The 27,907-nt window shown below is 42.8% G+C and overlaps 1 protein-coding gene across 4 annotated transcripts in view; it reads right to left on the bottom strand.

Annotated features, from left to right (window-relative positions):
* Positions 1-16,727, bottom strand: part of IL15 (interleukin 15) — a 39,031-nt gene extending 22,304 nt beyond the window's left edge. For 2 of the 4 annotated variants that reach the window (XM_037397110.1, XM_037397101.1), the window contains exons 1-2: positions 15,123-15,237; positions 4,430-4,558 (exon numbers count right to left, since the gene is read on the bottom strand). In XM_037397110.1, coding sequence (XP_037253007.1) covers positions 4,430-4,558; positions 15,123-15,176 — 183 coding nt within the window. In that variant the 5' untranslated portion in view covers positions 15,177-15,237. Of the gene's footprint in view, positions 1-4,429; positions 4,559-15,122; positions 15,238-16,650 lie in introns of those variants that run through there. The other 2 variants (XM_037397119.1, XM_037397128.1) reach the window with 2 other exon arrangements.
* Between the last annotated feature and the right edge of the window lie 11,180 nt (positions 16,728-27,907).

The raw sequence follows: 27,907 nt of genomic DNA on the forward strand, positions 1-27,907 counted from the left end.
GACCTTGCTATTGCCTGAATCTATTGTTTTCTGCTTACTAAACAAAAATTTAGTCCTAATTTATTTGGCACTTTGAGGATTTTTTGATTAAAGACTGGTAGATAAAATGGCCAAAGTCAAACTCTTACAACCCAGAGAATGTACTCTTTTCTCCTGCTTCTTTCTGTGTCTGCCATTTCTTCAGACATCTTCTGTAATTTCCAAACCCTATCAGCTACCTCACTTGATGCTCCCAGGTGGCGGTGTGAGTGGGATTTGAAGAGCAGAGAGAAGAAAAAACATCTGTTGGGGCTCACTAAATATAAGAAAGATTAAGAAATATAATGTCGTATTTGCTGGTATAAGATATAGGACTTGAGGCTGACAAACAGGCTATACTGTGTGGTAGGATCATCTGTTGACTATTGTAAGGAGGGGACAATATTGAAAGCTGAGAAAAAGAGTCACGCGATATCCTCAATGAAAAACAACTCATATCCCAGATTTTCTTGTTTGAAAAAGGAACGGTAGCTGGGAAGGGGAAGCACAAATTATTTCTAATGAATTAAATAATGATATTAAGTGAAGTGAAAGGCAAATTCTAACTAACACAAATAAAGACAGGAAAAAATTACTTAAGTCTAAAGTGCCATAGCATACCCCTCAAATTACATGAAATATTTATCTGCAGATCAACAGCAGGTGAGATGAGAAGTATTGTGGGTGATTAATATGATTCAGGATCTCAAGTTTGACATATTCAACAAATTTCAAGAAAGACAAGGACCTACTAGAGAGGGTCTAGCAGAGGCTACGCAGATGATGAGGGGACTGGAGCACTTCCCTTAAGAGGAAAGGCTAGAGACACGGGCCTGTTTAGCCTGGAGGTGATCACCAGTAGAGCACAGCGACCAGACAAGGGGCAATGGGCACATTTGCCTTAACATATGCGCAGAAAGGCAAGTGGCAGAAAAAGAGGTGGAGTTGTCAGTGATTCATCATCTTGCAGCCTGAGTCAGGGAAAAACGTACAGCTGTTCTCAGCATACCATTAATTTTAGTCTGTAGGGCTTTTCTGGATTGGAATTTTAATCAGAATATTCTCCATCAGGACCAACCATTTCTGCAGTTACTCCAGCAGCTGTTTCTGGATGTTCCCATCTTTCTCAGTACTGTCTTCTGATGATTTGCTATGCCTCTCCCTTTTTTCATCTCCCTCCTTTCTTTACTTTGTTCTCAGTTTTATGTCAATGTAACTGTTTATATTAACAATTAATGTCAGTGAACTCTCTTACTCAGCAACCTCCTTAACCACCACTTAAGAGCATCACACAGCCCACAGGCTAGCACTGGACAGGGGCTAGTTCAGTGCATGCACAAGCACCCTTGAGTACACTAAGGATAAGTAATGATTTGTGAGCCTTTAGTATCTTCTTTTACTGCTTCTCCGTCAAGTTCCCAAGGACCAGCTACTCTATTTGAACTTTTTATGGTATCTTTTCTTCTAGCATAAAGGGATAACTCATACAAAGTGTCCAACAGACAGAGATTCAATTACTCAAAGTAATTTTCGTAATGAAAGGCTGATCTGATTTCTGGAAAACAGACTGGGAACCTTGGTTCCTAAATTTCTGATAATATTATAACTACCTGTCTGCTCTGCAGTGAGTGATACCACTTTGGGCTGATCTCTGGAAACTGTTCTGAAATTTCCAACATTATCAGCATATTGTCAGTTAACTTTTTTGTGCAGTGGTTTCTAAGATAGCATTTTATATAAATGGTCTTTCAAAAATAAGTGAGAAGACAGCTCAATGATGAAGGCATCATCCAGTTTAAATTTTTATTGATCACTAAAGATTTAAAGAAAAAAATATTTGCAAAACTACTGCAGAGTGCACAATAATATACTCTCAGCAGATGTTTTTTTCCTCATAGTAGACTATTCTACCATGATTTACTATTTTCAACTTATTGGCACCTTTTTTTTTCTTTTAATAGGCACAACATAGATGTTAATGGTTATATGTTACGTCTGTTTTTAGACACTAAGCTATATTGCAAAGGATGTTGTCTTTTTGTTTGTACGTTCACAGCTATATCATAAACTGTGTATACATATGAGAAACAGCATAAAATGATTAACTTAAGAGATGATCAAGTAACAGCATAAATGCCAGATGAATAAACTTGCACATACTTTTAAGAGGGGTAGTGGTACCATTGTATTTTAAAAGGTTCACTGGCTTTGGAAGCAAAAAGAATTGCTTCCAGAAGACATGAGACTTCTTTTAAGTTATCATGAAGGCTGAAGGAGATTAAATAAGTAACTTATAAAAGAGGCAACATTACTATGACCAAAGGGCAAACCAAGCTTGCTTAGTGAGATAGTCACACAATCCTGTGTATGCATCTTGCTACATGAGTAATGGGTTTTTTATTCTTTAAGAGTAGTAGGGGGAATACTACAGTCAAAATAACACTGGCTTTATTTATATTTGAAATGCTTAGCATAAATAGAAACTTATTTGCTTGCCATGCATGTGATATTTTTACAGGCTTAGAAGAGTAAATATCCTTAACTTGACTCACATGTGCTACAGGCAAGCATTGTGCAAGAACTAGCATGCAGTAACTTGTACCTGCTCATGACACTGGGTTATGACCTGCTCTGCAAGTATCATATATCATCTTCAGCACCATCTGAGAAGCGCCAGGACACACTTTTTTTATATGACAACACGGACAGGAGACTAAAAACATAGTGACAAAGGCCCAGGGAGTTTATTGTCTGGTGTGGAGAGATGGAAGATTATGCAGGGGATGGTAGAAGTGTAGACTAGAAAGAAGGAGGTGTAGATGTGGGAGCACCATAACAAGGTGTAATTTTGAGAGGCCTGTGGCAAGTAGGTCCATACAGTAGTCGAGATCACAGTACTAGCAGACACCTGAAGCCAGACAATAAGTGGAAGATACTACGATCTCCCAAGAGTGATCTTTTGTCTTTTCACACAGTCTCCCAAGAGAATACAAACAGCAGAATGGTAAGGAATTAGATAAAAACAAAAAACAAACCTTATAATGAGTGACTCAATACATGGGAGAGATTTGGGGGTGTGACTTAGCTATGCCACATCATTCACCTGTTCCATAAACTGCTGCTGTTTGCTCTAATCCTCCCAACTTTCCCTAGGCTACATTGGTGGGGTTTGAGTTCCAATTTTTTCTCCATAATCGGGAGAGCTATATATTTCCTGCTTTTAATAAAAGCTAAGATTTTGATGTAATCAGTCTGGCACTTCACGTGAAGTCCTATGAAGCCACTCAGTAATCAGTGATTAACTCAGTTTTGATGTGATTGTTTCTGTGACTTCTGCCGAAAAGCAGCTGGTAAGACAGCAGAAGAGTGATGATTTCAAGTCTGAGCAATTATACATCTAGAATTGAAGAAGCCGAAGAAGCTTTGATCAGAATTTGCCGTAAAAAAATCCACTCTGTCCTAAGGAACAGTTCACTGCCATAACTAGCATGAAGACCATTCAGACAATTCCTGTTTGGCTTTTTCCCCCTACCTGCGTATTTAGGCAGACCGGCTTTGCACGGGGCCCTACGCATCCACAGTGCAGCACGCTGGCAGGGAAGGCTGGGTGGGATGGGGCTGTGGAGGTGTGTTGAGGTGCCAGGGTGGAAGGGCTCTATGCATGGTGCCTGCCTAGGAGCCCGGCTGCAGCCCTGGCACCAGTGAGGGCCCACAGCTGGGGCACTTCCTTTTTTCCATCATGGCAAGGTACCATGCAGGCAGCTCTCTGCTCTGTTTGTTGCCATGGGACAACCAAGTGTTTGAAAGCAGGAGAATCCCACCTCAGGCTGCCAGGTCCCTCAGCAACAGGCCCAGGAAAGGAGCCCTCCTGGAGTAAGGGGAGGACTGGCCTGCCAGTGTGGAGCTGCGTGCAAGTGTGGCAGGTACTGAGTACCTTATGCTTTAGGGTTACAACAGGGTCACCTGGCCAAGCTGCTTACTGGAAATGAACTGATACAGAATCATCTATATTGCATGTTGAGGAGCTGTGAAGAGCGCTACAGAGGCTGAACACTTGCAACCTGTATTAAACAGCCTTGAGGGTCAGGGGTTGTGGCCTCATGTTGCAAAACATCAGGTACACATAGGCAAGAGGGAAGGTCTGCTAGAACTTGCTGTGCCACAAATAAACTGTGGAAAACACAAATGTGAAAAAAAAACAGACCTATTTACTATGTAATTCTGATAAGTGAACGAGTGGAAAAAAACAAAGCAGGAAAACATAGAATGCTAGTGATCTCATCTAAAATACTGGAAATGTTTCCAAGCCCTGTATTTGCTTTATCATCTCATTTTCTTGTTGGGCTGTAAAATAACATTTAAAGCTTTGCTGAAATTTCCTAAAATGTCATGTTGTTTAAGTGACACTTACCTGACTCTCCAGCCTGCTCAGTGTTCCAGCAGAGTTTCGTGTTGGCTGTGCTGTCCCAAGCATCCTGCCTGCTGGACCATTACTCAGAACAGGAGCATAGAATTGAATCAGGAAATTACACCGTGGGACCTAGATGTGGAAAAAATATGTATCTGTAGTGTTGCAATAGAGTTCTGAGTGGCTCTCAGCCCATCTATTAAGAGTATTCAAAGCAGGAAGTTACTGAAATTTTGCAAGTTAACTCTTGCAAGTCCTCTTTAAGTCTTCTAAATTAATGGAAAGCACAAGACACAGAGTTTTTTAAAGGTTTGGGTTTTTTTAACTAGATAATAGAGGCCCATCTTTGAATACTGCAATAATATGGGGGGGGTCCCCTGGAAAATGTATATTGTCATCAAAGGATAACTTTTTTTGACATCTGATAACAACCAGAAGAGAGGTTGTAGCACATGTACCTAGTGTTGAAGTCAGTAACATCAGTATAATTCTGTTTTTTATAAAGAGCCAATATAAATTGGAGGATTTCCCCTGATTACTACAACACAGCATGACAACTGCTTTTAATAGTTGCCTTTTACATAGACACAGTACAGTCCAGCTATGTGATTTTACTTTTGTTCTCCCCTATTTTGTAGAATAAATTAGAAGAAAATAAATGAGGTAAACCATACAGAACCAAGGTTGGGTCAGCAGCAATTCACTACACCACCTTCATTTAAGCACTGTTTTCATAGTAAGGATCATGGCAACTGCCTAACCAGCTCATTCCCCTTTGTATTACCTTTTTACAGGTGACACAGTAAAACCTAATTGGAATGTTCTCTTCTTTTTTAGAAACTCTTTTTTCCCCTAGAGTCACTTTCAAGTTTTGCAAGTGTTAGGGTTGGACAAACAAGCAAAATTTTTTTTTCAAACAACTGGTTTTGTATTCATAGCAGACCTTGAAGAAATACAGCAGAAAATGATGAAGACATGTTGACAGAACAAGGTATTTAGATATTAATATTAATATTTTTATTTTTTAATCTAAAAATGTACTTTTAATTTTATAAAAGGAATCCTAACACATTCTGCAAGAAAATAAGTTTGTGAAGGAGGCTGCATACAGATGTTGTGGAAGCCCCATCCTCAGGAGGTGTTAAAAAACCAACCGCGCCTGGAGCAACCTGCTCTAACATTGAAGTTAGCCCTGCTTTAGGTGGGAGGCTGGAAGAGGTGACCTGTAGGTGCCTCTTCCAATGTAAATTATTCAATGAAATTAGGCTTTGAATTAAAAACTGTGATGGAAGAAGGGGACAGAAATATGTACACATGCACAGATATGTGATTGCATAAGCATTTTCTTAGAAAATTAAATTAAACACTGATAATTTCAAAGATATGGGCTGGGACCACAGTCCTGTTTCTATATATGTAAAAGGGCTATTGCCTGCTGTTTTGTTAAGACCTTCTGCAGCTGGGTCTCAAACAATAGGACTCAGTTTCAGTTGCTTTTAGTTTGGTCAAGCTGAAATTGTTAGAAATTACTTAGGCTGGTAATTTTCTTTTAAGTCCCATCAAGAGTAGTTCAGTCATTTTCGAAAAACAAATTAGCAGAAATGTGCATTTCTTTCATATAAAGAAAATGTTTATAACCATTTAATTAAAGCTGTGCTTTTTAGTAATGTGTTCAAGTTTGGCAGCCTGGAAAACCTGCATAAACTTGGCCAAGTCATGAGTGGCTTGCTTAGACTACATAATTGCAGAAAAGATTTGTTGGCACTGTATAGCTGGTCTCCAGCAGTCTCTTCACAATTAACGTTTTCTATCTTAGAGCTTCAGAGGCAAGCAGAATTCTTTGTATTAAAAAAAAAAAAAAAAAAAAAAGGCTTCCTACAGGAATAATGTGGTGAAGGCTGAGGATCAGAAATCAGTGATCTTGCTGGTGCACAGCAGTGAATTTGAGTAGTATGACTGAATGGAAAGCACAGCAAAGAACTGAGACAAGGTGGAGGTGAAAGGAAGGAGGAAAGGTTGAATGTAGCAGAAGTGGGAGCATTTATAAACACTAAAGCATATTCTTCTTGAGAAATTGAAACTCAATCCCATGCTCACTTCCTTCCCATGTATTCCTAATTTTAAAAGATATTAAACCTTGAATCACAGTATGATGTAATGATTTCCTTATTTTGTCACAGGATTTATAAACAAAACGGATTCAGTTCACCAAATGGACCAAGCTCCTGGAAAAAAAAAATTATAAAATGAAGCTGTGTAGGAAAAGAGGCAGAAGGCCACAGAAAGAAAAGTATGGGTTCAATGACAAAGGTAGCTGAATACAGCTCTGAGAAACAGTCCTGTCCCTGCCTTCATCTCACCATCTCCCTGTAATTTGGGCAAGACCCTTAACCGAGATTTTTCACAAGTAACAATCCTTTTCTGAGTTCCCTCCTACAAGAAATCTTGACTTTAAGTTGCTTTGTATATCTTCCTTAGGATGAAATGCTTCATGGTCCCCAAACATATATTTCTAGTCTCTACAGTCAGCTAGCTCAGATGCAGGTTTCTCCAGTGGAGAAGAAATTAGTGCCCTCTACAGAGCTTAGTTCAAAAAAGTGTTGAGTTCTCACAGCTGCAACAGAACACACTGGGGGCTATATGTGAACACAGACAATCCTACAGCATGCTAAACAATCTTTTTAAAAAAAATAATCCATCTCCAGGTATCACATACTGGACCCAAAATCACTAATTTCTTCCAGTCTTTTTCCATTTGTAAAGTAAAATTCCCATTTTCTTATCCCTCAGGACTTCTGGGCAAAATTAACTACTTCATGTTCAAGGAGCAGTTGGATACTATACTGGTAGGTGTCATAAAGGGGGGGCAAAAAACTTAAAATTAATTTTTCTGGATTTACAACACGATGCAAGGAATGTGCAGCAAATCAGACATGGGGCCATACAAAAGAATGCATCAAATAGAGAGTATCTGTTTTTCCTGGGTTTGCTGGGTTTATATATATAGATATAGATATATATTTTCTAGCCAGTGTAAAGTCACACTTCTGGTGCCTATGATACGACTGTAGACCTTTTTTTTATTAAACAAAAAGATTTAAAATTAAATAAAATGAGTGAAAGAAAGCTGTAAGCAGCAAGACAGCAGGTAAACCCCGATGTGATTACTTTTGTCATCACAGCATCCAGTGCTGGTCATCACAGGTCAGGTTTACACTTGGAATCCCCAGGATGAGAACAGGGACCAGTGCAATCCCAGGTGGGCTCCCAGTGCTGCCCTCCTTCCCATCCCTTCCACTGCCTGGCGGTGACCTACACAGCATGTGGCAGCACTGAGTACAACTAATCATGGTAACTCTAGTATGAGAACTAACCTCAGGAATGTGAAACAATATTTGATGTATTTACTCTGCCAAGAAGCAGCACAAAGAAAAACTCCACCTAGCAACCACAGCATTACCAAAGTATGCTATCAGGGTAACAAACCATACTCTTGGGATTTCTGCCATAGGCTACAACAGAGGAGCCTGCAAGAGTTACTGTCACTCCCCTTCCCATGTTCTTATTGGTTTTAACAGGTATGCAAATGTCTATTATTTTAATGGCATTCAAAGTGTAGCTACGTGACTCAGGAGAGGGCCAGTATGGCTTATACAAACAGATATAACTAGTTGGTTTTGAACAAGTGAGCTTGTTACAAACAGGTTGATGGTAGTCACCACCAACTGGTAAGTCCAGCAGCTTTCAGATGTCAGGCGCACCAGGTTTCCACATTCCTGCAATATCGCTCTTTAATCCTGGAAGGACAGCTAAGGTTCCTAATTCCCTTTGCAGGCAGACAGTAACACTTGGTCACTTGCCAGAGGTACACACAGGTACCATAATTCTTAATCAGTCAATGCAGCACCAAAAGAGGCCACAGAGTTCATGCCTAATTTTCCATCATATTGGTTACAGAATTGGTATTATGTTAATAATAGTTAACAACATATTAACACAATATATTTAAGATGGGCAGAGTGAAACCTTGTCAGTGTTGTTATTCCTTTACATAAAATGGGTCTTCTACTGCACAAGTTGTTCATAAGATAATTAGCTCAGTAACTGCATTGTCATATTTTGTATCTGCACAAATAGGATCTGTGGCAGACGGTGACCTGACTTTGCCAAAGAGCTCAAGTCCTTTCTCCAGCGGAGACAATAAACTTCTCCACATGGCCTTGCTTATAGCTTAAACTCTAGGGAAGAAAATTGCTAAGCACTTGACGTTCACAGCCTTCTGGCAGAGTCTGCAGCCAGGGAAAGGTGCAGTGGGAACCATTTTTGGCTAGCAGTTTAGAATATGGCAATACAGCCAGTAAATTTGATTCACTTGTATTTTTATTTACAAGAAGGGACCCTAAAACACTTGATAAATTCTGGTCATGGGTGTGCTGATTTAGCAACTTCGGTATAAGGTTTTTATAACTGTCACAGGGTGCAACCCTTCTAGTCTATAGGTATTTTTATAAAGCAGGCTTTTAAAAAGTTCCTCAGTAGGTGAAAAAACCAGCCATTTTTTGGTAAAGAATTTTTAAGCATTGGCACTAGAGTTAATTGATAAACTATTAAACTGTTAAGTTTTAATTTATAGCAGCTATAATGGCAACAGTGTCTGAGTGATCACCCTATACTGCCACTAAAGACATACCTCATCTGTTATAGCAGGAAATACTTTAAGATGATTTGTAATGATGCATACATCTTATTACCTGCTGATAATAACCTATCAGGAAAGAAAACAGTTTAATTATATAGTACATCTCCCGCTGGCTTCCAAATATTTCTGCTGCTCTTCACTAATTTCTAAGCTAAAAAAGAATCAGTTTCCTTATTTTACACTAGCACATTAATTTATGAATGGAAGATGGAAAGCTTTTATTAGCTGCTGAGGTGCCTGAATTCTTTCTGTTGTCATCACACTACAAAAATCTAGCCCCAGCCGCCTATAAATCCTGATGGATGGTGGAGAACAGGCCCCAGATCAGTTAAAGGACATGGAGCAAATACCAGACTAGACCTCTCATGTGGTGCAGAGAGATGTGCAGAATATTATCTCAAAAGTGGCACTCAGCCCCCACCAGGTGGGATCTCTGCTTACACTGACACTGTACAGGCATCTTGAATGAAATGTCTTTCTCTTATAGTCCTTCCTTCAGGTTCATTCTGAGCATGGCATTATAGCACCATCTTGGGAACAGCACTGGCCCAGAAAAAGCAGAGGAGCCTTCAGCATGCAAGAATCTTTGAGATGGGTACCAGTGGCTAAGGTTCAGGGTTTTGCACAGAAGCAGTGAAAAGGTAAATTGATCTGGGATTAACAATAAGAAATCAGAATTCCTTTTGTCTGTGAAAGACTAATCTGTGTGTCTAGGTATCAGGGGCTTCCAACATAGTCCTATCCCTTGGAACTCCTGCTCAAAAAGGAGTCTGAGCATATATTCCCATGAGGACCTACCGATAGTGCTTTCTACCAGAGTTTGGTCTTTGCAGAGACAAATACATCAGCTTGTTTGTTCATCTGTCAGCATTTATTCCTGGACTGAACTCTTGTCCTACCAAAGCCTGTAAAATGAGAATTGGAAATCTGGGGTTGAGTAAGAAGAATGTCTTTAAATTTGGGAACTACTTGTAAGAAAATAAGATTTTGTTTCATACACATTTCTCTGAGTAATAAGTAGCTGATAATAAATAACTGATAGTAGGGATTTACCCCCCACCCCCTCCATTTCTGAGCAATTACTTTTTAAATACTTTTGAAAATTAGAAATATTTTAGCATGCATGCACAGCAAATGGACATGTTTGAGATGTTCATGCTTTGCCTAACAGTATGATTTGGTGTAGAGAATTGGAAATATGTTATAATAATGAGAATTGGCAATGTATTACAGTCCTGTAGTTAAAATAACCTTTAAAGTTACTACCTTCCATTATGAGCTTTTAAGCTCAAAGAAAGACCTCATGAAAAACATGAATGCAAGGGTATTTACTTTCCCAGGTTTTAGCTCCCGTTGATGCTGCAGTGATGAAAGAGGATATAGCAACAAGATCATGTCATGTAAAAACCAAGAGGAATAAAATATGTACTTCTGTGCAAACTAACAAGTTCCTTCCAACAACTGAGGTTGGGTTGCTATGCTTTACTGATGCCTGCAAGCAATAACACTGTGCTGGCCTGCAGAACAGTGATCCTCTTTACACCACAAAACATTATTTTGATAAAACTGTGTGTCTTACAGGGGGACTGTTCCAGATTGTCCTTCTCCCTGCTGTGCTGGCTACAGCAAGCTGAACTCTGTGAGGATAGAAGAGGGAAACATTTGGCTGACAGAACTGTGCACCTCACATTGGAAAGTTTGTGTCAAATGCATTACTGGCCGTGGCCTGGAAGAGTCTGCAAGCTGAACTGACAAGGTACTTCGCACTTCTTAGGAAAATCTAGCATTATGTGGTATACTTAATTACTTCACATCAGCCTGTGCCTCTGTCCCCAGTGACCCCCTTCTATTTTTAGTGAAGGACTGGGAAGCCTCAGAATGGATCTGACCATAATATTCTCCTTCCCAGAGAATTCAAACATTCTTAATGACAGTAAGTTATCATAGAATAGTTTAGGTTGCAGAAGACCTTTAAGAACATCAAGTCCAACCATTAACCTACCACTGCCACATCCACCAATAAACCAAGTCCCTAAGCACCACATCTACACATCTTTTAAATACCTCCAGGGATGGTGACTCAACCAATTCCTTGGGCAGCCAATCCTTGATAACCCTTTCAGTCAAGAAATTTTTCCTAATATCCCATCTAATACTCACTGCCCTGGAAAAGATTTAGGCCATTTCCTCTTGTCCTGTGACTTGTCACTCTGGAGAAGAGTCTGATGCTCATTTGATTACAGCCTCCTGTCAGGTAGTTGTAGAGAGCAGTAAGGTCTCCCCTGAGTCTCCTTTTCTCCAGCCTAAGCAACCCCAGCTCCCTCAGCCACTTCTCACAACACTTGTGCCCCAGCCCCTTCCCCAGCCCCGCTGCCCGTCTCTGGACACGCTCCAGCCCCTCAGTGTCCCTCCTGCAGCGAGGGGCCCAAACCTGAACACAGGATTCCAGGGGCGGCCTCACCAGTGCCCAGTACAGAGGGACAATCATTGCCCTAGTCCGGCTGGCCATGCTATTTTGGATACAAGCCCGGATGCTGTTGGCCCTCTTGGCCACCTGGGCACACTGCTGGCTCATTGTGTTCAGCCATGCATCAACCGGCACCCCCAGGTCCTTTTCCTCCAGGCAGCTTTCCAGCCACTCTTTCCCCCAGCCTGTAGCATTGTGTGGGGTTGGTGTGACCCAAGTGCAGGACCTGGCACTGAGCCTTCTTGAACCTCATGCAGTTGGCCTTGGCTAATGGATCCAGCCTGCCCAGACCCCTCTGCAGAGCCTTCCTGCCCTCCAGCAGATCAACACTCCTCCCCAGCTCGGTGTCACCTGCAAACTTACTGGGGGTGCACTCCATCCCCTTGTCCAGACCGCTCGTAAAGATATTAAACAGGACTGAGCCCTGGGGAACACCACTTCTGATCAGCCACCAGCTGGATGTGGCTCCATTCACCACAGCTCTTTAGACCCAACCATCCAGCCAGCTTTAACCCAGCAAAGAATACACCCGTCCAATGCACGAGTAGCCAGTTTCTCCAGGAGAATGCTGCGGGGAACGGTGTCAAAGGCTTTACTAAGATCCAGGTAGACAACATCCACGGCCTTTCCCTTATCCACTAGGCAGGTCACCTTGTCATAGGAGATCAGGTTAGTGAAGTAGGACCTGCCTTTCATAAACCCCTGCTGGCTGGGCCTGATCACCCCAGATGTCCTGCATGGGCCACGTGATGGTGCTCAAGATGATCTGCGCCGTAACCTTCCACGGCACCAAGGTCAGGCTGACCGGCCTGTAGTTCCTCTTTCCGGCCCTTCCTGTACATGGGCGTCACGTTTGCTAACGGCCCGACTTCTGGGACCTCCCCGGTTAGCCAGGACTGCTGGCAAATGATTGAAGGTGCCTTGGTGAGTTCTAATTGGGCTCTGGCTCTTCTAATTTTCTTCCTAGGACACCCTTATAGTCATCCTGAGTTGCCGGCCCCTTCTTCCAAAGGTCACTAACTCTCCTTTTTTCCCTGAGTTCCAGCCAAAGCTCTCTGTTCGGCCAGGGTGCTGCTCTTCACGGCTGGCTTGTCCTTTGGCACATGGGGACCGCCTGCTCCTGCGCCTTTAAGATTTCCTTCCGGAAGAGCGCCCAGCCTTCCTGGACTCCTTCGCCCTTCACAGCTGCTTCCCGAGGGACTCTGTCAGCCAGGCTCCTAAACAGGCCACAATCTGCCCCATGGAAGTCCAAGGTAGCAGTTCCGCTACCTCCCCTCCTTACTTCTCTGGGAATCAATAACTCTGTCTATCATTTCGTGATCGCTATGCCCAAGGCGACCCCCAGCCACCACATCACCCACAAGTCCTTCTCTGTTCTTCTTCTGTGGTCCACCCTCCCTAGCTGGCTCCCTGACCAGCTGTGTCAGAAGTTAGCTCCCACACGCTGCAGGAACCTCCCAGGCCGTTTCCTCTCCACTTCTGTGGTGCAGTTGTTTTGCCAGCAGAAATCCGTTAAGTTCCAGTCTCCCATGAGAACAAGGGCTAGCAATTGTGACACTTCTCCCAGCTGCTTCTAGAATATTTCACCTGCCTCTTCATTTTGGTTGGGTGGTCTATAACTGACTCCCACCACGCTATCGGCCCTGTTGGCCTTCCCCCCGATTGGTACCCATAAGCACTCAACCCCGTCATCACCGTCATTCAGCTCTAGACAATCAAACCCTCCCTGACACACAGGGCTCCCCCACCGCCTCTCCTTCCTTGCCTCTGCCCTCCGAGGGGCTTATAGCCATCCATTGCGGCACTCCAGTTGTGCAAGTCATCCCACCGTGTTTCCGTGATGGCAACTACATCACAGTTTCCCCGCTGCACGGTGCCTTCCAGCCCCTCCCGCTTGCTGCCCGTGCCGCGTGCATTGGTGTGGGGGCACTTCAGCTGGGCGAGCGATCCCGCCTCCTTTCTGGGGGAGAAGCCCTGCTGCTTGCGCGACCGTTCTCAGGCACTTCCATGGTCTCTAACACGTCACTAACCCCTGCCTCTTTGCTGCCATATGGGTCTCCATCCCCTACCTCGGCTGAGAGAGCAGACCCAAGGACCTTTGTAGCACACCGTCCCTCAAACATTGGCGATCAGCCCCCAGGCCTGTTTAGCGACCCTGGTTTTAGCCCTTTCCCCCTTCAAATCCAGTTTAAAGCTCATCTAATGAGCCCTGCTAACTCCTGTGCAAAGATCCTTTTCCCCTTTTGAGACAGGCATGCCCTGTCTGTTGCCAGCAGGCCTGGTGTCATGTAAACTGAACCATTATCAAAAAAAACAAAATTCTGCCAGTGACACCAGGCTTGGAGCCAGGTATGGATCTGCTGGCTATTCCCATTTCTTCCCTCACTGTTCCCTGCAAGTGGAAGAATAGAGGAGAGCACTGCTTGTGCTCCTGATCCCTTAACCAGTCGTCCCAAGGCCCCAACGACTTTCAGTTGCCTTCGGACTTCTTGCAACTTCATTGCTGCCTACCTGAAAAATCAGTAATGGATTTCCCTTTCCAGGGGGGGAAACCCGAGGGCTGTACCACAGCAGGCAGCGTTCCCTTCACACCTTTAGCCCCGGCCCCAGGGAGGCAGCAGCCCGCCCTAGCAGCGCCAGTGTGCATGCAGGGCCTCCTGTTCCCTTCGGAAGGGGGTCTCCTGTGACGCTGACCCGTCTGTTTTTCTTTATGGAAGCGGTTTTGACACAGGCCATAGGCTGACAACCCCAGCAGCACCGCCGTGCTGGCTGAACCGCTGTCCTCGTTACTGCTCGGTGCCGCGGGCAGAGCCCCACGCCTGGCACGCACGGGCAGGTGGGGCGGCCACCGAGGGCGTCCTGTGTCCCTTAAGTCCGTGTGTTCAGCCAGGCGGAGGACAGGGAACCCTCCTTACCCCGCGCCCGGGCCCGTCCCGGGAAAGGCAGGGTGGGATGCCAGCAGTCCCTCTCTCCGCACTCCCCGATACCCCTCACCCCCCACCCACCCCCCCCCGCCCGGCGCCCTGCCACCGAGCGGCGCGGCGCCTCTGCCCGGCGCTCCCGCAGGTGCGCCCGGTACCGGCACAGAGCGGGGCACGGCCGGCAGCCCCGCGCCGGGGTGGCTGCGGGGTCCCACCGGAGCTCTGCCCGGGCAGCCGCGGCCAGACACGCCGGGTGCAGAGCTCGGGGCGCGGCCTCCCGCCGGCCGGACACCGTTGCTCCCTGCCCGAGCTGGCAGCGCTTGCGCGCCCTTCCTGCGGCCCGGCTGCCCGGAGCGCTCGGCCGCGCTAAGGGCTTCCCTGAGCCGGGGACGGGCGGCGGCCGCCGTCACTCCGCGTCCCGTCAGCCGCTGTGGCGCCAGCCGCGCCCCCCCGGCGGGTCTCTGCCCCCCCACATCCCCCCGAGGTGCCCGCGGTGCGGGGAACCCCCCGCGCACGGCGCTAAGCGCCCCGCCGCCCGTCCCGCCTGCACCGGCGCCGCTTCGCCGGTTCCGAAAGTTCCGGTCTGTCTGAAGAGCTGGCAAACCTGACCTGGGCTGTTGGAGTTCGCAGAGGTGAAGCGACTGCGACAGGCTCCCAAGTCATACTGCACGTTCTTAGGGTTTAGAACACTCCAGCAGGCTCCCAGAGAATGCATGTGATATCTCTGCAAAGATCACTTGTTTATACTAAGTTAATTTATAATGAAGTATCTCCTTCCAAAATAAAATCCCCACGTAATACCCTTCCGTTTGTCTAGTACGTGTCAAATAAATCAGTAACCGTAAGTAAAAATAAACCCATTCACAAACAGGCGAAGGAAGAAGTACCATGCTACTATTTGGAAAGTATAGCAAAACATTGTGAAATTATAACCAGGATTTTCTTCTGCAATATCAGACTCTTAAAAAAGTAAGCAGCACAAATATACCTGCTGCCTACAGAAAGAACCACAAGGTTGTGGTTGTGCGCGTTGCAGGAGAATTTCCTATTGCTGGCTTTTACAGAGGTAAGTTTGCAGGTTTTGACAACAGAATCCTCCACAAGCTTCTGCCCCACACATTTTTTTACTCCTGCTTTTTAGTTTCATTAGTGCAAAGTGGTATCCTTAACAACAGACTCATAAATGCATTTGCTTACGCAGGTTTATGACTGGCTCATGTCTCCCTATTACACTGTTGTTAGCCGCTGTATCTCTGTATCACTGCAGTAGGATTCCACTTGACTACAGATTTTCACTTCCCTGCCTGCATTTAATGCTTTTTCCAGTGCATACACTAAGATGGTAAATAACTTTTCTCCCAGCTTTATATCTCTGTCCTTGCTATGTTAATGAGGCTCACAGCAGTATCTTTGTTTTCTTCTCCTTTTTGCTGTATGAATTTCTTAGATAACAATGACAAATTTTCACTGGCTAGCACCAATTCTCCATACTTGCTGATGTCTCCTGCACAGCAGAAACAGAGAAACAGGTGCTGGGTACAAGGCTAAATATAATACTTAAACTATGTCTTTTTATAACAAATCCTACGAGACAATTTAAAAAAAAATATGAATAATTGAAATCTAAGTTCCCTCATTGTTTTAATAAAAGAAAGAGACAAAGAAAAACAAAAGAATGTTAAAAGCTGTAAAATACTCACGAGTCTCAGGAAAATTGTGCAGTAGCTTGCCACAGAAGTTAGGATGAAGTTTGCACTAGTGACAGCTGCAGACGCTCCACCCCTTCTCCGTTCTGTTTTACTTTCAGTTATATAATAATACAGGACTATCTTCTTACTAATGCGGTGTGGAAATTATTCTCACCACAAATAGCAAATAGTAGGCATTTCCCACTGCCATTTCTGAACAATTTTCAAATTTGGAAAAAAGCCCGCCCAAAATGTGGGGAAAGACACATGGCTGTGAATTTGAAAGCAGGCAAGTGACAACATGAGAGGCAGCTGCCTGCTGTTCCAAGCAATGTGATGTTTACACATGGTTACCTCTTAACCACACTGTGCCCTTGCCTCTGCACAGTCCCTTACCCCTTTGGAACTCAAGTGTAGCCTCCCAACCACAGTTCTGAAGAGTTGCTTACCTTGGAAGCAAACAGTGTAGCTTTATGCTATCTCCTCCTCTTTTCTGCAGCCTGAACAGTGTTTTACTGGAGCAGCCACCACAGAAGAGAAAGGGAAGTTACCTCTCAGGGCAACATCAAGAACGAAGAGCAGAGACGTGGATAGAGGATGGCCAGGACAAAAAGGGGCTTCTCCAAAAGGTACAGCATATGGCTTGCTGTGGGACAACAGGACAGAGAGGTGTCATAGACCTAGGTGACATCAGAAGAGGGTACTTATAAAGGGGCTGAAAAAATCTGCAATTTGTAATGAACTCAAAAGTTGTGGATTTTAGCTGTTAAGAAAAGTGGAACTCCAGTACCTGTGGTCCTGCTTAGACACCTCACAGTGAAAAACCTTTCTACCTTGAGCTAAACTTTAATGTCCTGAAGATGAGGCTCAGCATCTCCCTAGGAGTACTCTTGGGTTTCCAGGAACCATCAATTACCTCTAAGAGTCATGCACTCCAAGGGCAACAGTGAATATGATACTTCCTCTCCATCTCCAGACATCTTCCGTCCTCTTCTGTGTGATTCTGGGTGCTGGTTGTTATTCTGTGCATTTCACTTTCTGTGAGGTGGTAAAAATACTCTGCAGGTTAAATTAGAGAGTTTTAGAAATGGCTCTGTCTCCTTACTGAAGAAGAAATTCATTTCTAGATGTGGGTGTTTCTTTCCTGTTTCTCAGTGAAATAACATTTTTTCAGGACCATTATTTATAAAACCTGGTGAAGGACACCCGTTAGTTCCCTGTGCTGGGATTTTCTATTACAGCCAGATTCAGAAAATCTGCCTAAGGACCTAAGTAAGACTTCTGTATCTTGAGCAGCTGCCAGATGAAACAAGGACTGGAACTGAGCGTTTTCAGACAGTAGTTCTAGATGGCTGCATGAGGAATTAATTATGTGAGGCAGCTTGCTGCCCTTTCTCAGCACCCCTGTGCACTGTATCCTGTGGTCCAACGCTTGGGTCCAGCATCACTTCTGCAGAGAAGGCACCGAAGTGGAAGGCAGCCACACTGATTAGCTGCTGTGTGGGATCTGGTTTGCAGTCGCTACCACTGTAAAGAACCTTCCAGCAATTTAACACAAGACAAGACTCAGAATTTCATGCTCTCCAGGGACTCTTGGCTCTCTCACATCACATTCTACATGTGTCTCCAGAAAAGCAGCTACTGACACTCCTTGCACTCTGTCTCAGTATAGAGTGTTAATATCGCTTTTTAGGCAGTTGTGCAGACAGGAGAGGTGAAATCTGCCTCAGCTGGCAGCTGCTAAAAACCTGGGCAGTATTTGAAAGAGGCAAAAAAACGTACAGACTTAGCTGGAATTCTCACCATGACAGAGTACAAAAATGAAAGCCAAAAGGAGGTAGCAGCACCACAGGAAAAAACACCACCCTAGATAAATACTGAAACCAAAAGAACATAGGCATTTATTAACTGCTTGTGACATGGGCACTTCGTTTATGTCAGAAGTGATCATGAACCTCCATTTCTTCAGTTTCCTCCAGCTCAAAAGAATGACAGTGATTTCAAGTACACATGTGAGTGTATGTATTTGGACTTGGGATCCCAAAGTCTCTCATAATTGTCACTTTTTAAAACTGAAAGCAAATAGATTGTTTTCCATTTGTCTTTGCTTTTTAATGTGATACCTTTGCTATACTACAATCTGTCAGATTTTTCTCAGCTAGGAAAAATTTATAAGCAAATAGCCAAAAACAAGCACACAGAGCTTTAGGTATTCATGAATTATATACTGTGGGAAAAGGGGAGGAATCACATATTTAAAAAAAATTTAAAGCCAATTTCCAAAGAGCTTCCTTTGAACACTGCGGAACAGAAACACTGTACATAGGGTGGATTTAATATATTTTTTTAACTCCTCTGTTCTTTTTTTTAAGAACGATGTTTCTCTGGCATTTCTGAAGTTAAAATATATCACTTTCTAGCTTAATATAAAAAGCATTCCTAAACATTGCAGTAGCTGTATATAAAAATTATGCAAGTGTCAGCATGTATTACATTACAATAGGGTGGCAATACCACCTGCACTCTCTCAAAATTTAATTCTCATTCATTTTCTTAATTGCACAAAAATGTGCTTCCTAATTACACAAGGGATGTTTTATAGTAATCTAAACACTACTAGCCACATCAAGGTATTCATTTATAGCATAAAATATTCTTATGCTCTCTTTGAGCAAAATACCCCTTTCTAATTTATGCAAGTTTCATTTATAGTGGACACAGGCTATTTGGCAAGATGTTGGCAATTACTCTCACTAACGAGCTACTAAATTGTAATTTAGTATTATAAGTGCAGTGACAAAGAATGTGAATAACTTATCTCTCATGCAAACAGTGAAGTGAAAACAGATGCATGAATGTCATTTTGAAAACAAAACAGGGTAACCAAGAATTCAAACACAACCATCCTGATTTGGAGCAACATTGCCCAAACATTTTGTATGGCTGCAGGACAGCCAACAAGTCTGGGTTTGTGGTACCCTTAAGTGTGTGCCTGTATTCTCATGAAATTAATTGCTTTGGAATTGGTGTTAGTTCTGTAGCTGAACACCAGGAGAGGAAGTATTGCTACAGGAGCAAGAGTGAAGAAGTGAGAGGGAGGAAAGCTTTTCCAGAGCAACGTGATATGGGTGCTTATACAAAAATGTCATATTTTCTGAAGGTAGTCTGGAAAAAAAAGGCAGCTCTTGCAGAGCCAGATCCCTTCACCGTGGCCCCCAACAGACCCAGCTCTGAGCGAACTTCCTTTGCTAAATTTCTGAATGCTTAAAGTAGGGACTACACTACGCTTCTCACCTACTGTATCAGTTCTTTTAAAAAAAAAAGTCTTGAAGTGGAGTCCTTCTCTGATAAAACATTATGCTCTGATAAGCATAATGATTTTTTTAAAATTAATTCCAAAATTTTTAGAGAACCTGAACCCAATCATACAGGCAGATGCAGAGAACAGTACTTGTAATTTGAATAGTGTCTCTTCCCCGAGTATTTTTTATTATAGTGTTCCTGCTGTGTTTGAATGTTTGCTGCAGGGCTGAACTACTACACCCTCAATTACCAATTTCATTAATTTCTGCACAGGAAAATGAAAGAACTGTTGTTTTCTGCCTCTAGGTGACAGAGTGGATATAAAGAGCTGATAAGCAGGCAACAACTTCAGCTCCACCCACTCCCAGTATGGCAGCCAGAGGAGCGAACTTGGGGAAACAGCCTTCTGCCTCTGAGGAGTCACCTCCCAGCCATCCCACCAGCATTCCCGATGACTGCGTGTTGTTTGAGCTAAGGTGAGCCTTGCTTCTAGGGATAGTGGCCAGCAGCAGAGCACCTTACTCCTGAGCCGGAGAGGACAGCAGGGAACTTGTGTGATGAGGGACTTATGTAGATGTCTTTGATACATGCTAGGAAGGTGCGTTTCTGGAAATTATAATCTTCAGCAAATTGAACACATAACTGAATCTGGGAGCCGTCCTGCACCAGCACTGTAACAACACATAAACAAATAATCCTATGGTGGAGTTATTGTTGTAATAGAACACATAATGGACTAAGCATGGGTATACGAGGTGGCGATGTGTGCCTTCTGAAAATCTAGGCAGCTTCAGCTTCATGGCTGATGCAGGACTATAGATAATTTTTTTTTTTTCATATTAAATTATAATTTGTTCTAAATTATAGACTCTTCAGATTGGTTATTAAAACCTTCTGGCAACTCAAAAATGCTATTTAATTTCTAGAGACATCTGGAGAGACATTAATATTCTGCCTTTCAAAAGCATGCATGATATTTCTGGCATGTTATAATTTATCAACTATTGCCATTAAGCATGAGCTATTCCTGTTTAAAGATACAGTGTTTCCAAGCAAAACCATATCAATTGCTAAGTTAGCGAAGACAAAACAAAGGGAAAGGTATTTAATGCTTAAAACGAATGGAAATATGTTTCTGAATCTGTGAGAAAAAGCTAACACAGAAATGTGCAGCTCTTAATTGAAGTGAGAAACCTAGAATCTTAAGTGTTTTGTTTAGTGCCTTGTGAACAAGCACTATCCTATTCAGACATAATTGATGCAGTATTGCAGCCTCGATGTTTTCCTAAAATAGTCGCTCCTTAAATTGCATCATAGATACAGAAAATTCTACACAAAATAAAATCAATATGTGAATAAAAAAACTGGCTAACACCCCAAAAAAGGCATGCCTTCACTAGAGCAGTTCTTTCAAGTTATACTTGTGTTATTTCTCTGTTCATCAACCTTCAGTGCAGTGGCCAGACCACAAAACCCTTGCAGTCCACGCTACATGCCAAATCCACAAAACTATTAGTGGATCTAATATGTATTCAAATAGCCGGCTAGTTCCCATAGGAATAGTTCTCTACGCAAATGCTTTTTTTGAAGTTAGGTGCTTGACCAGTTGACTTGAGATGACTGGGTACTTTCTGGCCTGGGTAGCTAGAGCCTTGGTCGTCAGGCACATTTAGCTGTTAGGTTTCACGTGCCAGCTAGGGCACTGTCAAGGTCAGCCAGCTAACAGGGCTGGGAAAAGCCTTTTGAGGGTTTAAGTACCCCTGGCTGCACTGGCCATGCCTCTAACCACGATCCGTAGCTCAGGATACTCCCCTGAAAGTCGTGCCTTTCTTCAGTTTAGAGCACAGTGTCCAAAATGTGTGAGTCAATTTTTTTTTTTTATTTTTTTTTTTTTACTACACAAGCGTTTTATAAGTGTTTCTCAACAGAAATTCCGAAACAGTTAATTGAAGAACCAAAATGTTACATTATAATAATGAAGCTGAATCACCTGGGGGGGTGGGAGGATTCTTTTCTTCAAAGCTAACTATTGATCAAAACAATTTGTCAAGATCTCTCAGTCCTAGCCCATGTAGACACCATCTCTGGGGTTAACAGACTGCTTTGTGGCTCACTTTGCCATTTGTAGTTGGAGCTTTCAGGAATGCAGGAGAATTAAATCCTAACCCATATGACGATACAAATAAGGCAGTCCTACTAAGAAGTAACATGCAAAAGAGAGGGCTGAAAGAGGAAAGCATGCAACTCAGTAACGATGTGCATTCCATCAGATTATTTCCCTTTCTTTCTGTTTAATACTCAAGAACAATAACCATGACGTATGTGTCATATTTCTTCTTTGATAATAATGTTTCATAGTTTCATTTAACTGTAATACGACTGCTCTGTTTAATGCTCAGAGGTTTTGTGACAAGGGTAGAAATCAGTCCATTCTAAGTAATTTCTCTATAAACAGAGAAAACAAGATATTTAGCTGCCAGGTGGACAGAATGTGTTCTAAACACTTGAAATTTAAGAGACTGCACAACATACCGTATTTAGCCAAAAGGAAGGAAAGGGCTTTCTCCAAGTAGTTTAACTTTAAATTAGGAGTTATACCAAATTCAAGGTTGTCTTTAGTTTTGTCACATCGCTTTCATGTTACTAGGGTATATAAAGAGCCTTTTCATATATTATGACACACTTGTGCAATATTAAACTCCCACATCACCCCACAACATATTGCTCGCTCTTTGACACTAAAAAGTCAATGTGTTTTCTGTAGGGAATCTTAATATGTAGCATACTATGTACAGAAAGAACGAATGCACCGGGAGTTATCGAAACTTTGACTAGTTGATAAAAAGATAGTGTTTTGAAATTTGCTATCATTAATTGGTCATTAGTCATTTCAGTCCTGGGGTTTTTTGATAGCTTATTGTCCTCAGACCAGCAGTTTCCCCCCATCTGTTATTTCTTACCTTTTCCCAGAGTACTTGTTACTCGGAAACAGCAGCCTCCTCTAAGCGGTATGCCATTGCTTTTGCTGGTGCTGCGTAGGACACAGAAACGCTCAGTATGCGTAAGAATAGAGATTTCCCATTTTTAACCTCCACTGCTCTCTCTGAGTTCTTCTATCCTCTGCCTTGTAACTGTCTAGCCTAAGTCACTGAAATTCATTGTAGGAAATCATACAATGGCATGTAGCAGCAGAAATGTACCGGGCATTTCCAGTCCTCTCTGTTTCCCTGGTTATTTATCTGTGTGTACTACATGATCCCTGAAAAGAGCTGAATATAAGATGTTTATGGACAGAGTTTCCAGTATCAGGCCAGTGAACTCCACCTAGTGAGCAGTTCAGGTGAATTGTCTGTAATCAGGGTCCGAAGCAGGGTTAGCTCGCAGATGCAAACAGTGGCCCACAGAAGCAGAGACTGGTGAGGGTGACTTTGCAGCTGCTCAGACCCATGGCCGGGCCCGGCCCATCCACAGGGAGATGAGAAGGTCCAAGCTTCCCAGAGATGGAAGGCGTGTGAAGTGACTTTTAGCTGTGTGAAAGCTTCAGAGTTTCCTATCATCAGCATGTCTAGCTACCCTTGATCTATGACTTGCAGTTCTTGTTACTATTCAAGGGGATTCACAACCCGCTCGAGACTGATCAGCACAGAGAAAGACCAATGACTGACTGCGGGGCCATGTCCTAGCGCGGGGCAGAAAGCAGCGGCAGCCCTTTGAATTGCCACTGCAATAATGTCCAAACTGGGGAAAATGCTGACAAGCCAAAAACTTTTGTCAGTATGGTTGGATCAAGGTTTATGTGCATTAAAATGAAAGATGAAAGATGTTCAACAGCTTATGATATTCTCTGCAGAGTTGAAAATGTGACAGAAAAAAATAGTAGGTTTTTGTAAAAAAACATTATCAAGGACATGATGTTCAAACTACACATTGTTGCTAATTTTGCCCTTTCTGTGTGACTTCAGAAGCTACTTGTACAGTACTTTGTCAAATATTAGCAAACAGTAGCATCCAGAAATATCTGAAATATAGATTAAAATCATATATACTGAATTTTAATTAATATAGGTAAAGCTTTGTGGTTTTTTTATGGGAACAAAGTTAGGACTTTACCACTATGGAGGGGAGTTAAAGACTGCAGAGGACATCACAATTAAGAATGCAAGTACTGATATGTGACCATTAGGCTTCATGCATGTATTTAATAAACAAATGAAGCTTAAACTCAGGAAAATACATTGCCCCAGAAACAATTTAGTTTGTGAGAGTGCAACTACACATAGTAATGCTAGTGCATAAATCCTATGTAATGAAGATACTAAGTAGTGAACTTGCAAGACATGGACAAGTAAGAACAGTGGGTTTGATGCCACCTGAGAAAGGATGATAAAATCTCTGCAAAATCTTGGATATAGAATACTATGACATTTCTTCTCACTTCCCAGATACCTAAATTACTGGCAACATATTGTCATTTGCTTTTTTTTTTTTTTTTTTTTCTACTACAGGATTCCTTCTGAAGTGACTTGCACTGAATTTACCTAAGTGCATTGATTTTGGTGCAGTTTCTTGTTTTTTAAACGAATGCAGTGTGGCTTAGGTGGAGGGATGGAGTTGAGTTCCTGCTGATATTACACTTTCTTGCAAACCCTTCCATGTATTTATACCAGTGGAGACTGTGATTTCTTATATTTACATTACATACAGCGTGTACATAAAATGGCATGCTTTACTTGTTTCATTCATGGGTGACTGAAATCAATTGTAGTGTACTCTCGTACACATATCCATAGAAGCTTAGATCTAAGAATCTGAAAAACACAGTTGTCTTCTGGCACCCCAGAGGAGCAAGGAGATCCATTTAAACTTTGGCAAGGAGGAAGGGCTAAGTCTTTGCACTGAAAATATGAAAAAGTGATTTGAAATTTTGATGCTAGTGCAATTTTGTAATACCCTAAACCACAAGTTCTCAGAGACCTTTTTCATTGCCAGCCATCCCAATCAGTAGTAACTATATTCAGCAACTTTTAATAAAATCCTGTATGTTCAACTTTGACTGAAATGGGAAGTTTAGCTTAAAATGGTGGGGTTTTGCTAATTCATACATTTCTGAGAAGCAGAGTGAATGTATGAAACTGGTGACCTTCTCAAGGCTGCCTAGGGCACATAAATGGCCACTGTGTGACTGCTGAGGGAAGGTAGTGTAACTTGAGGTTTCAAAAGTACTAGAAATATTTCATCTGATCATTTAAGAAAACTACGTCTTCACCTGAGAAGGGGAAGAGCTGTTTTCCTGTGGTCATTCACACTGTGATTTCTGGTTGTTTGGGGGTTTCACTTTCCCCCTCCCCACCCTGGTAGTTGCTGAAGACCTGCTCACATCTAATAGGAAGCTGTGCTTTTATAGCACTAGTTTCCACCTATTCTTTTTCCCTTCAAAAGCAAAATATAGATTTCATGGTCATGTTGATCCATACTACTCTCTTTAGATGAGCACTGCTACTGTGAGGAGGCAACTTTACTCTCCATAAACACTGGGCAGGAGCAGAAGACTGCCTGTGCCGTGCAAATAGCAATTCAAGAGGTAGTGCTGGATATCCATATAGTTGCTGTCTAGCAGCATTTGTTAGGATCTGAGCTTTTATCAAGGACTCTATTATACTTCCCATCTCCTCTTCAAGTAAAAGATATTGACCATTCAAATTTTGATGAGTCTTTAATCTGTGATTGCACCTCCTTTAATGCTTTGCTTAAAAATACATCACTGATCTTTCTGATTTATATGGAGTGTTCTTCTATTGTGTATATGATACAGTTTTAAGATTGTCTGTGTTAAAACAGATCAAAAATTGAGTTGTAAAGGTTTTGTGGCGTTGTGTGGTCCATCCTTCTGCCCCAAGGCATAAGCGTGTGTGCCTAAACCACACCTGGTGGGTATCTTATTGAAGTGCTCTTTAAAGCTTCTGTTATGCTGAAAATCTTCAGAGGGATGTGGCATGCAAAAGAAGTGCACCGCAAAGGTAGGATCCTGTGGCAAATGCAGGGAAACCAAGAGAATGAGAAAACACATAGCAGAGAGCCAGGTCTTAGACGTGGGCAAAAAGGAACATGCTGTTCAGAATCTCTTGGTGCCGTTCATGATTTGTTGACTGCCCTCTGGCCTCTGATTGAGCAGCAGGTTTGCTTCCTGTCTTATGTGTAGGCTACTCTTAGTCCCTCCCTGTCTTTTTTTTTTTTCCTTTGCATACCTCTGCCAGCACATGGCTGATTGTGACAGGTGTCTGCTCTGGAAGGTGTGCTATGGCCGGTTATCCCCATGCCATTTGCTGACTGACTACGTCAGCAGCTGACTATCCAGATTTTGCACTCGGTGTTTTGCAGTTTCAGCCACTTTTCCAGTTTTCCAAGATTATTTTGCAGTTTGCTGTTCCCTTCCAAAATGTTTCATTCCTCCTGTTTAGCACTGTTTGAGATTTTGTCAGCAGAGCTTTCATTTGATAGCTGCATCACAAGTGAAAGTGCTTGAATGCAGGATGACCTACCCATATTCCTGTCTTTCAATTACACAAGTTCCCCTGTGAGCCACATTCATGAGTCCACCTTTCCAACAGGTTGTGCTCCCTCATGCTGGTAGATTCCTTGTTTGCTTATATTAATTTCACATGGCAGCATGTCAAAAGCCTTCCTGAAGTCAAGACAATGTGACAGCTGCTGCTTCTCCTCTATCATCTAGACTTGTTATCCTGTCACAAAAGGAAGAATAATTTGTCATAATTTGTCCATAACAAAATGTGTGGGCTTCTTCCTCCTCCAATTTCCATTCTCTCTGAGCATTTCTTCTAGTGGCTTTTCAAGCATGGGGGACTACCTGTCTGGACTGTAGTGCCCTCACTCTTTCTGCCCCTGTCTTGAGGACAGTTACTGTGCCTGTTTTGTACCAGTTTGGACCCTAGCACAGCAGTCAGAGTTCCTGAAAGCGAAGGAAACCAGAAGCCCAGACTTAGTAAACCAAAGGTCTGGTAGCCCAGAATGCAACCTGCCTGCCGTCTGCTGGCCAGAAGCACATGGGGAGCGTGAGAGCAGAGCCAAGGGCACAGGGACCCTTCCCCACTGATACCCTTGTGTCCTGCAGACATCTCTGACAGCTTGTCTCTTTCAGGCAGCAAAAAGCTCAGCAAGCTGTCACAGTCATTCACATCAGATCTTAAACAGGGGTCCTGCTTTGTTCACAGTTGGTCCTATTTGTTCACTATTTGTTCTCTACACTTCTGCTAATGAGAATTTACTTTTTATTTTTGATGACATGATCTGTTCTCTGTCATAAACAAAGTTAAACTTTTAAATTTTATCACTGAGGCTCCAAGTGATTTTCAGCTGTGGTGTCTTGATAAGTGAAATGCTGTATATTATTTTTAAAATATTAATGTATCTAAAAATTATGGTAATGACTCCTTTTGTGTCTGGTGGTAAATGCGGTATGTCCCTTGTACAATACTTCCAGAAGCATAGAAAGTACAGCTATTTCATTATACGAATAGCTAGTTTAGCCCTAAGTGGGTGTGTATTTGGTTCATGAATGCTGACCTGCCGTATATCTGTGCTGCACTTTCAGAAGAAATGAAACCTTTCTATGTAAATATTTGGACGTTTGGGGCCTGGGATTTTTAATAAGGTGTGGTGTAGAGGACTGAAGGCAGCGGGATGATTAGCATTGATAACATGCAGCTGTGGCCTTGCCTGGAAGGCAGTGGGTTGATGGACATGGATGATGTGCAGCTGTAGCTCGTTCCTGCTAAGTAGTTAAATAGCCCTGAGGAGCGTGGGAGAAGTGGTTGGATGGAGGAGGAGCAGTGTGGTCTGGTCTCTGGAGGAAGGAGAAACAGCATAGACAGTAGAATCTGCCAGTAAGAGCTTTGTTGCAGTCTACTAGTTTGTCTGTGGTGCAACAATAGGTGCCCTGTGTGAGGCCAACTGAGTTGGACTCTGACTACAACTGGTGCCTGATGTAGCTGAGAAGTGGAAGAGCCTGTGACCCATGACAAGCACTGTGAGAGGTGAGCTGTTGCCAACTAATAGATACGGGTGTATTGCAATACTTGTTGTCCATCTGAACTCAAATAGCAACTGTATAGGACACTGCATGATAGGCTGGCTAGTCCAATCCTATAAACCATTGCTAGTAAATGCTTATGTTTCACTTACCCTCACATCTTCCATCGCTTGTTTTACCTTAGATTCTTGGTATGGGTTGCTGCTACTGTTTTGTAGATTATTCAGTTAGAAAAAATTTAAACACAGCAAAAGCAAAAACTGATGTCTGACACTGAAATATATGCTTCACTTATAAACCTATACCAAACACAGGATCAGAAAAAATAGCAGGCAATACTAATTTAGTGATCTCAA

The sequence above is a fragment of the Falco rusticolus genome, chromosome 1 (genome assembly GCF_015220075.1).
Source record: "Falco rusticolus isolate bFalRus1 chromosome 1, bFalRus1.pri, whole genome shotgun sequence".
In the NCBI taxonomy this organism is placed as follows: domain Eukaryota; kingdom Metazoa; phylum Chordata; class Aves; order Falconiformes; family Falconidae; genus Falco; species Falco rusticolus.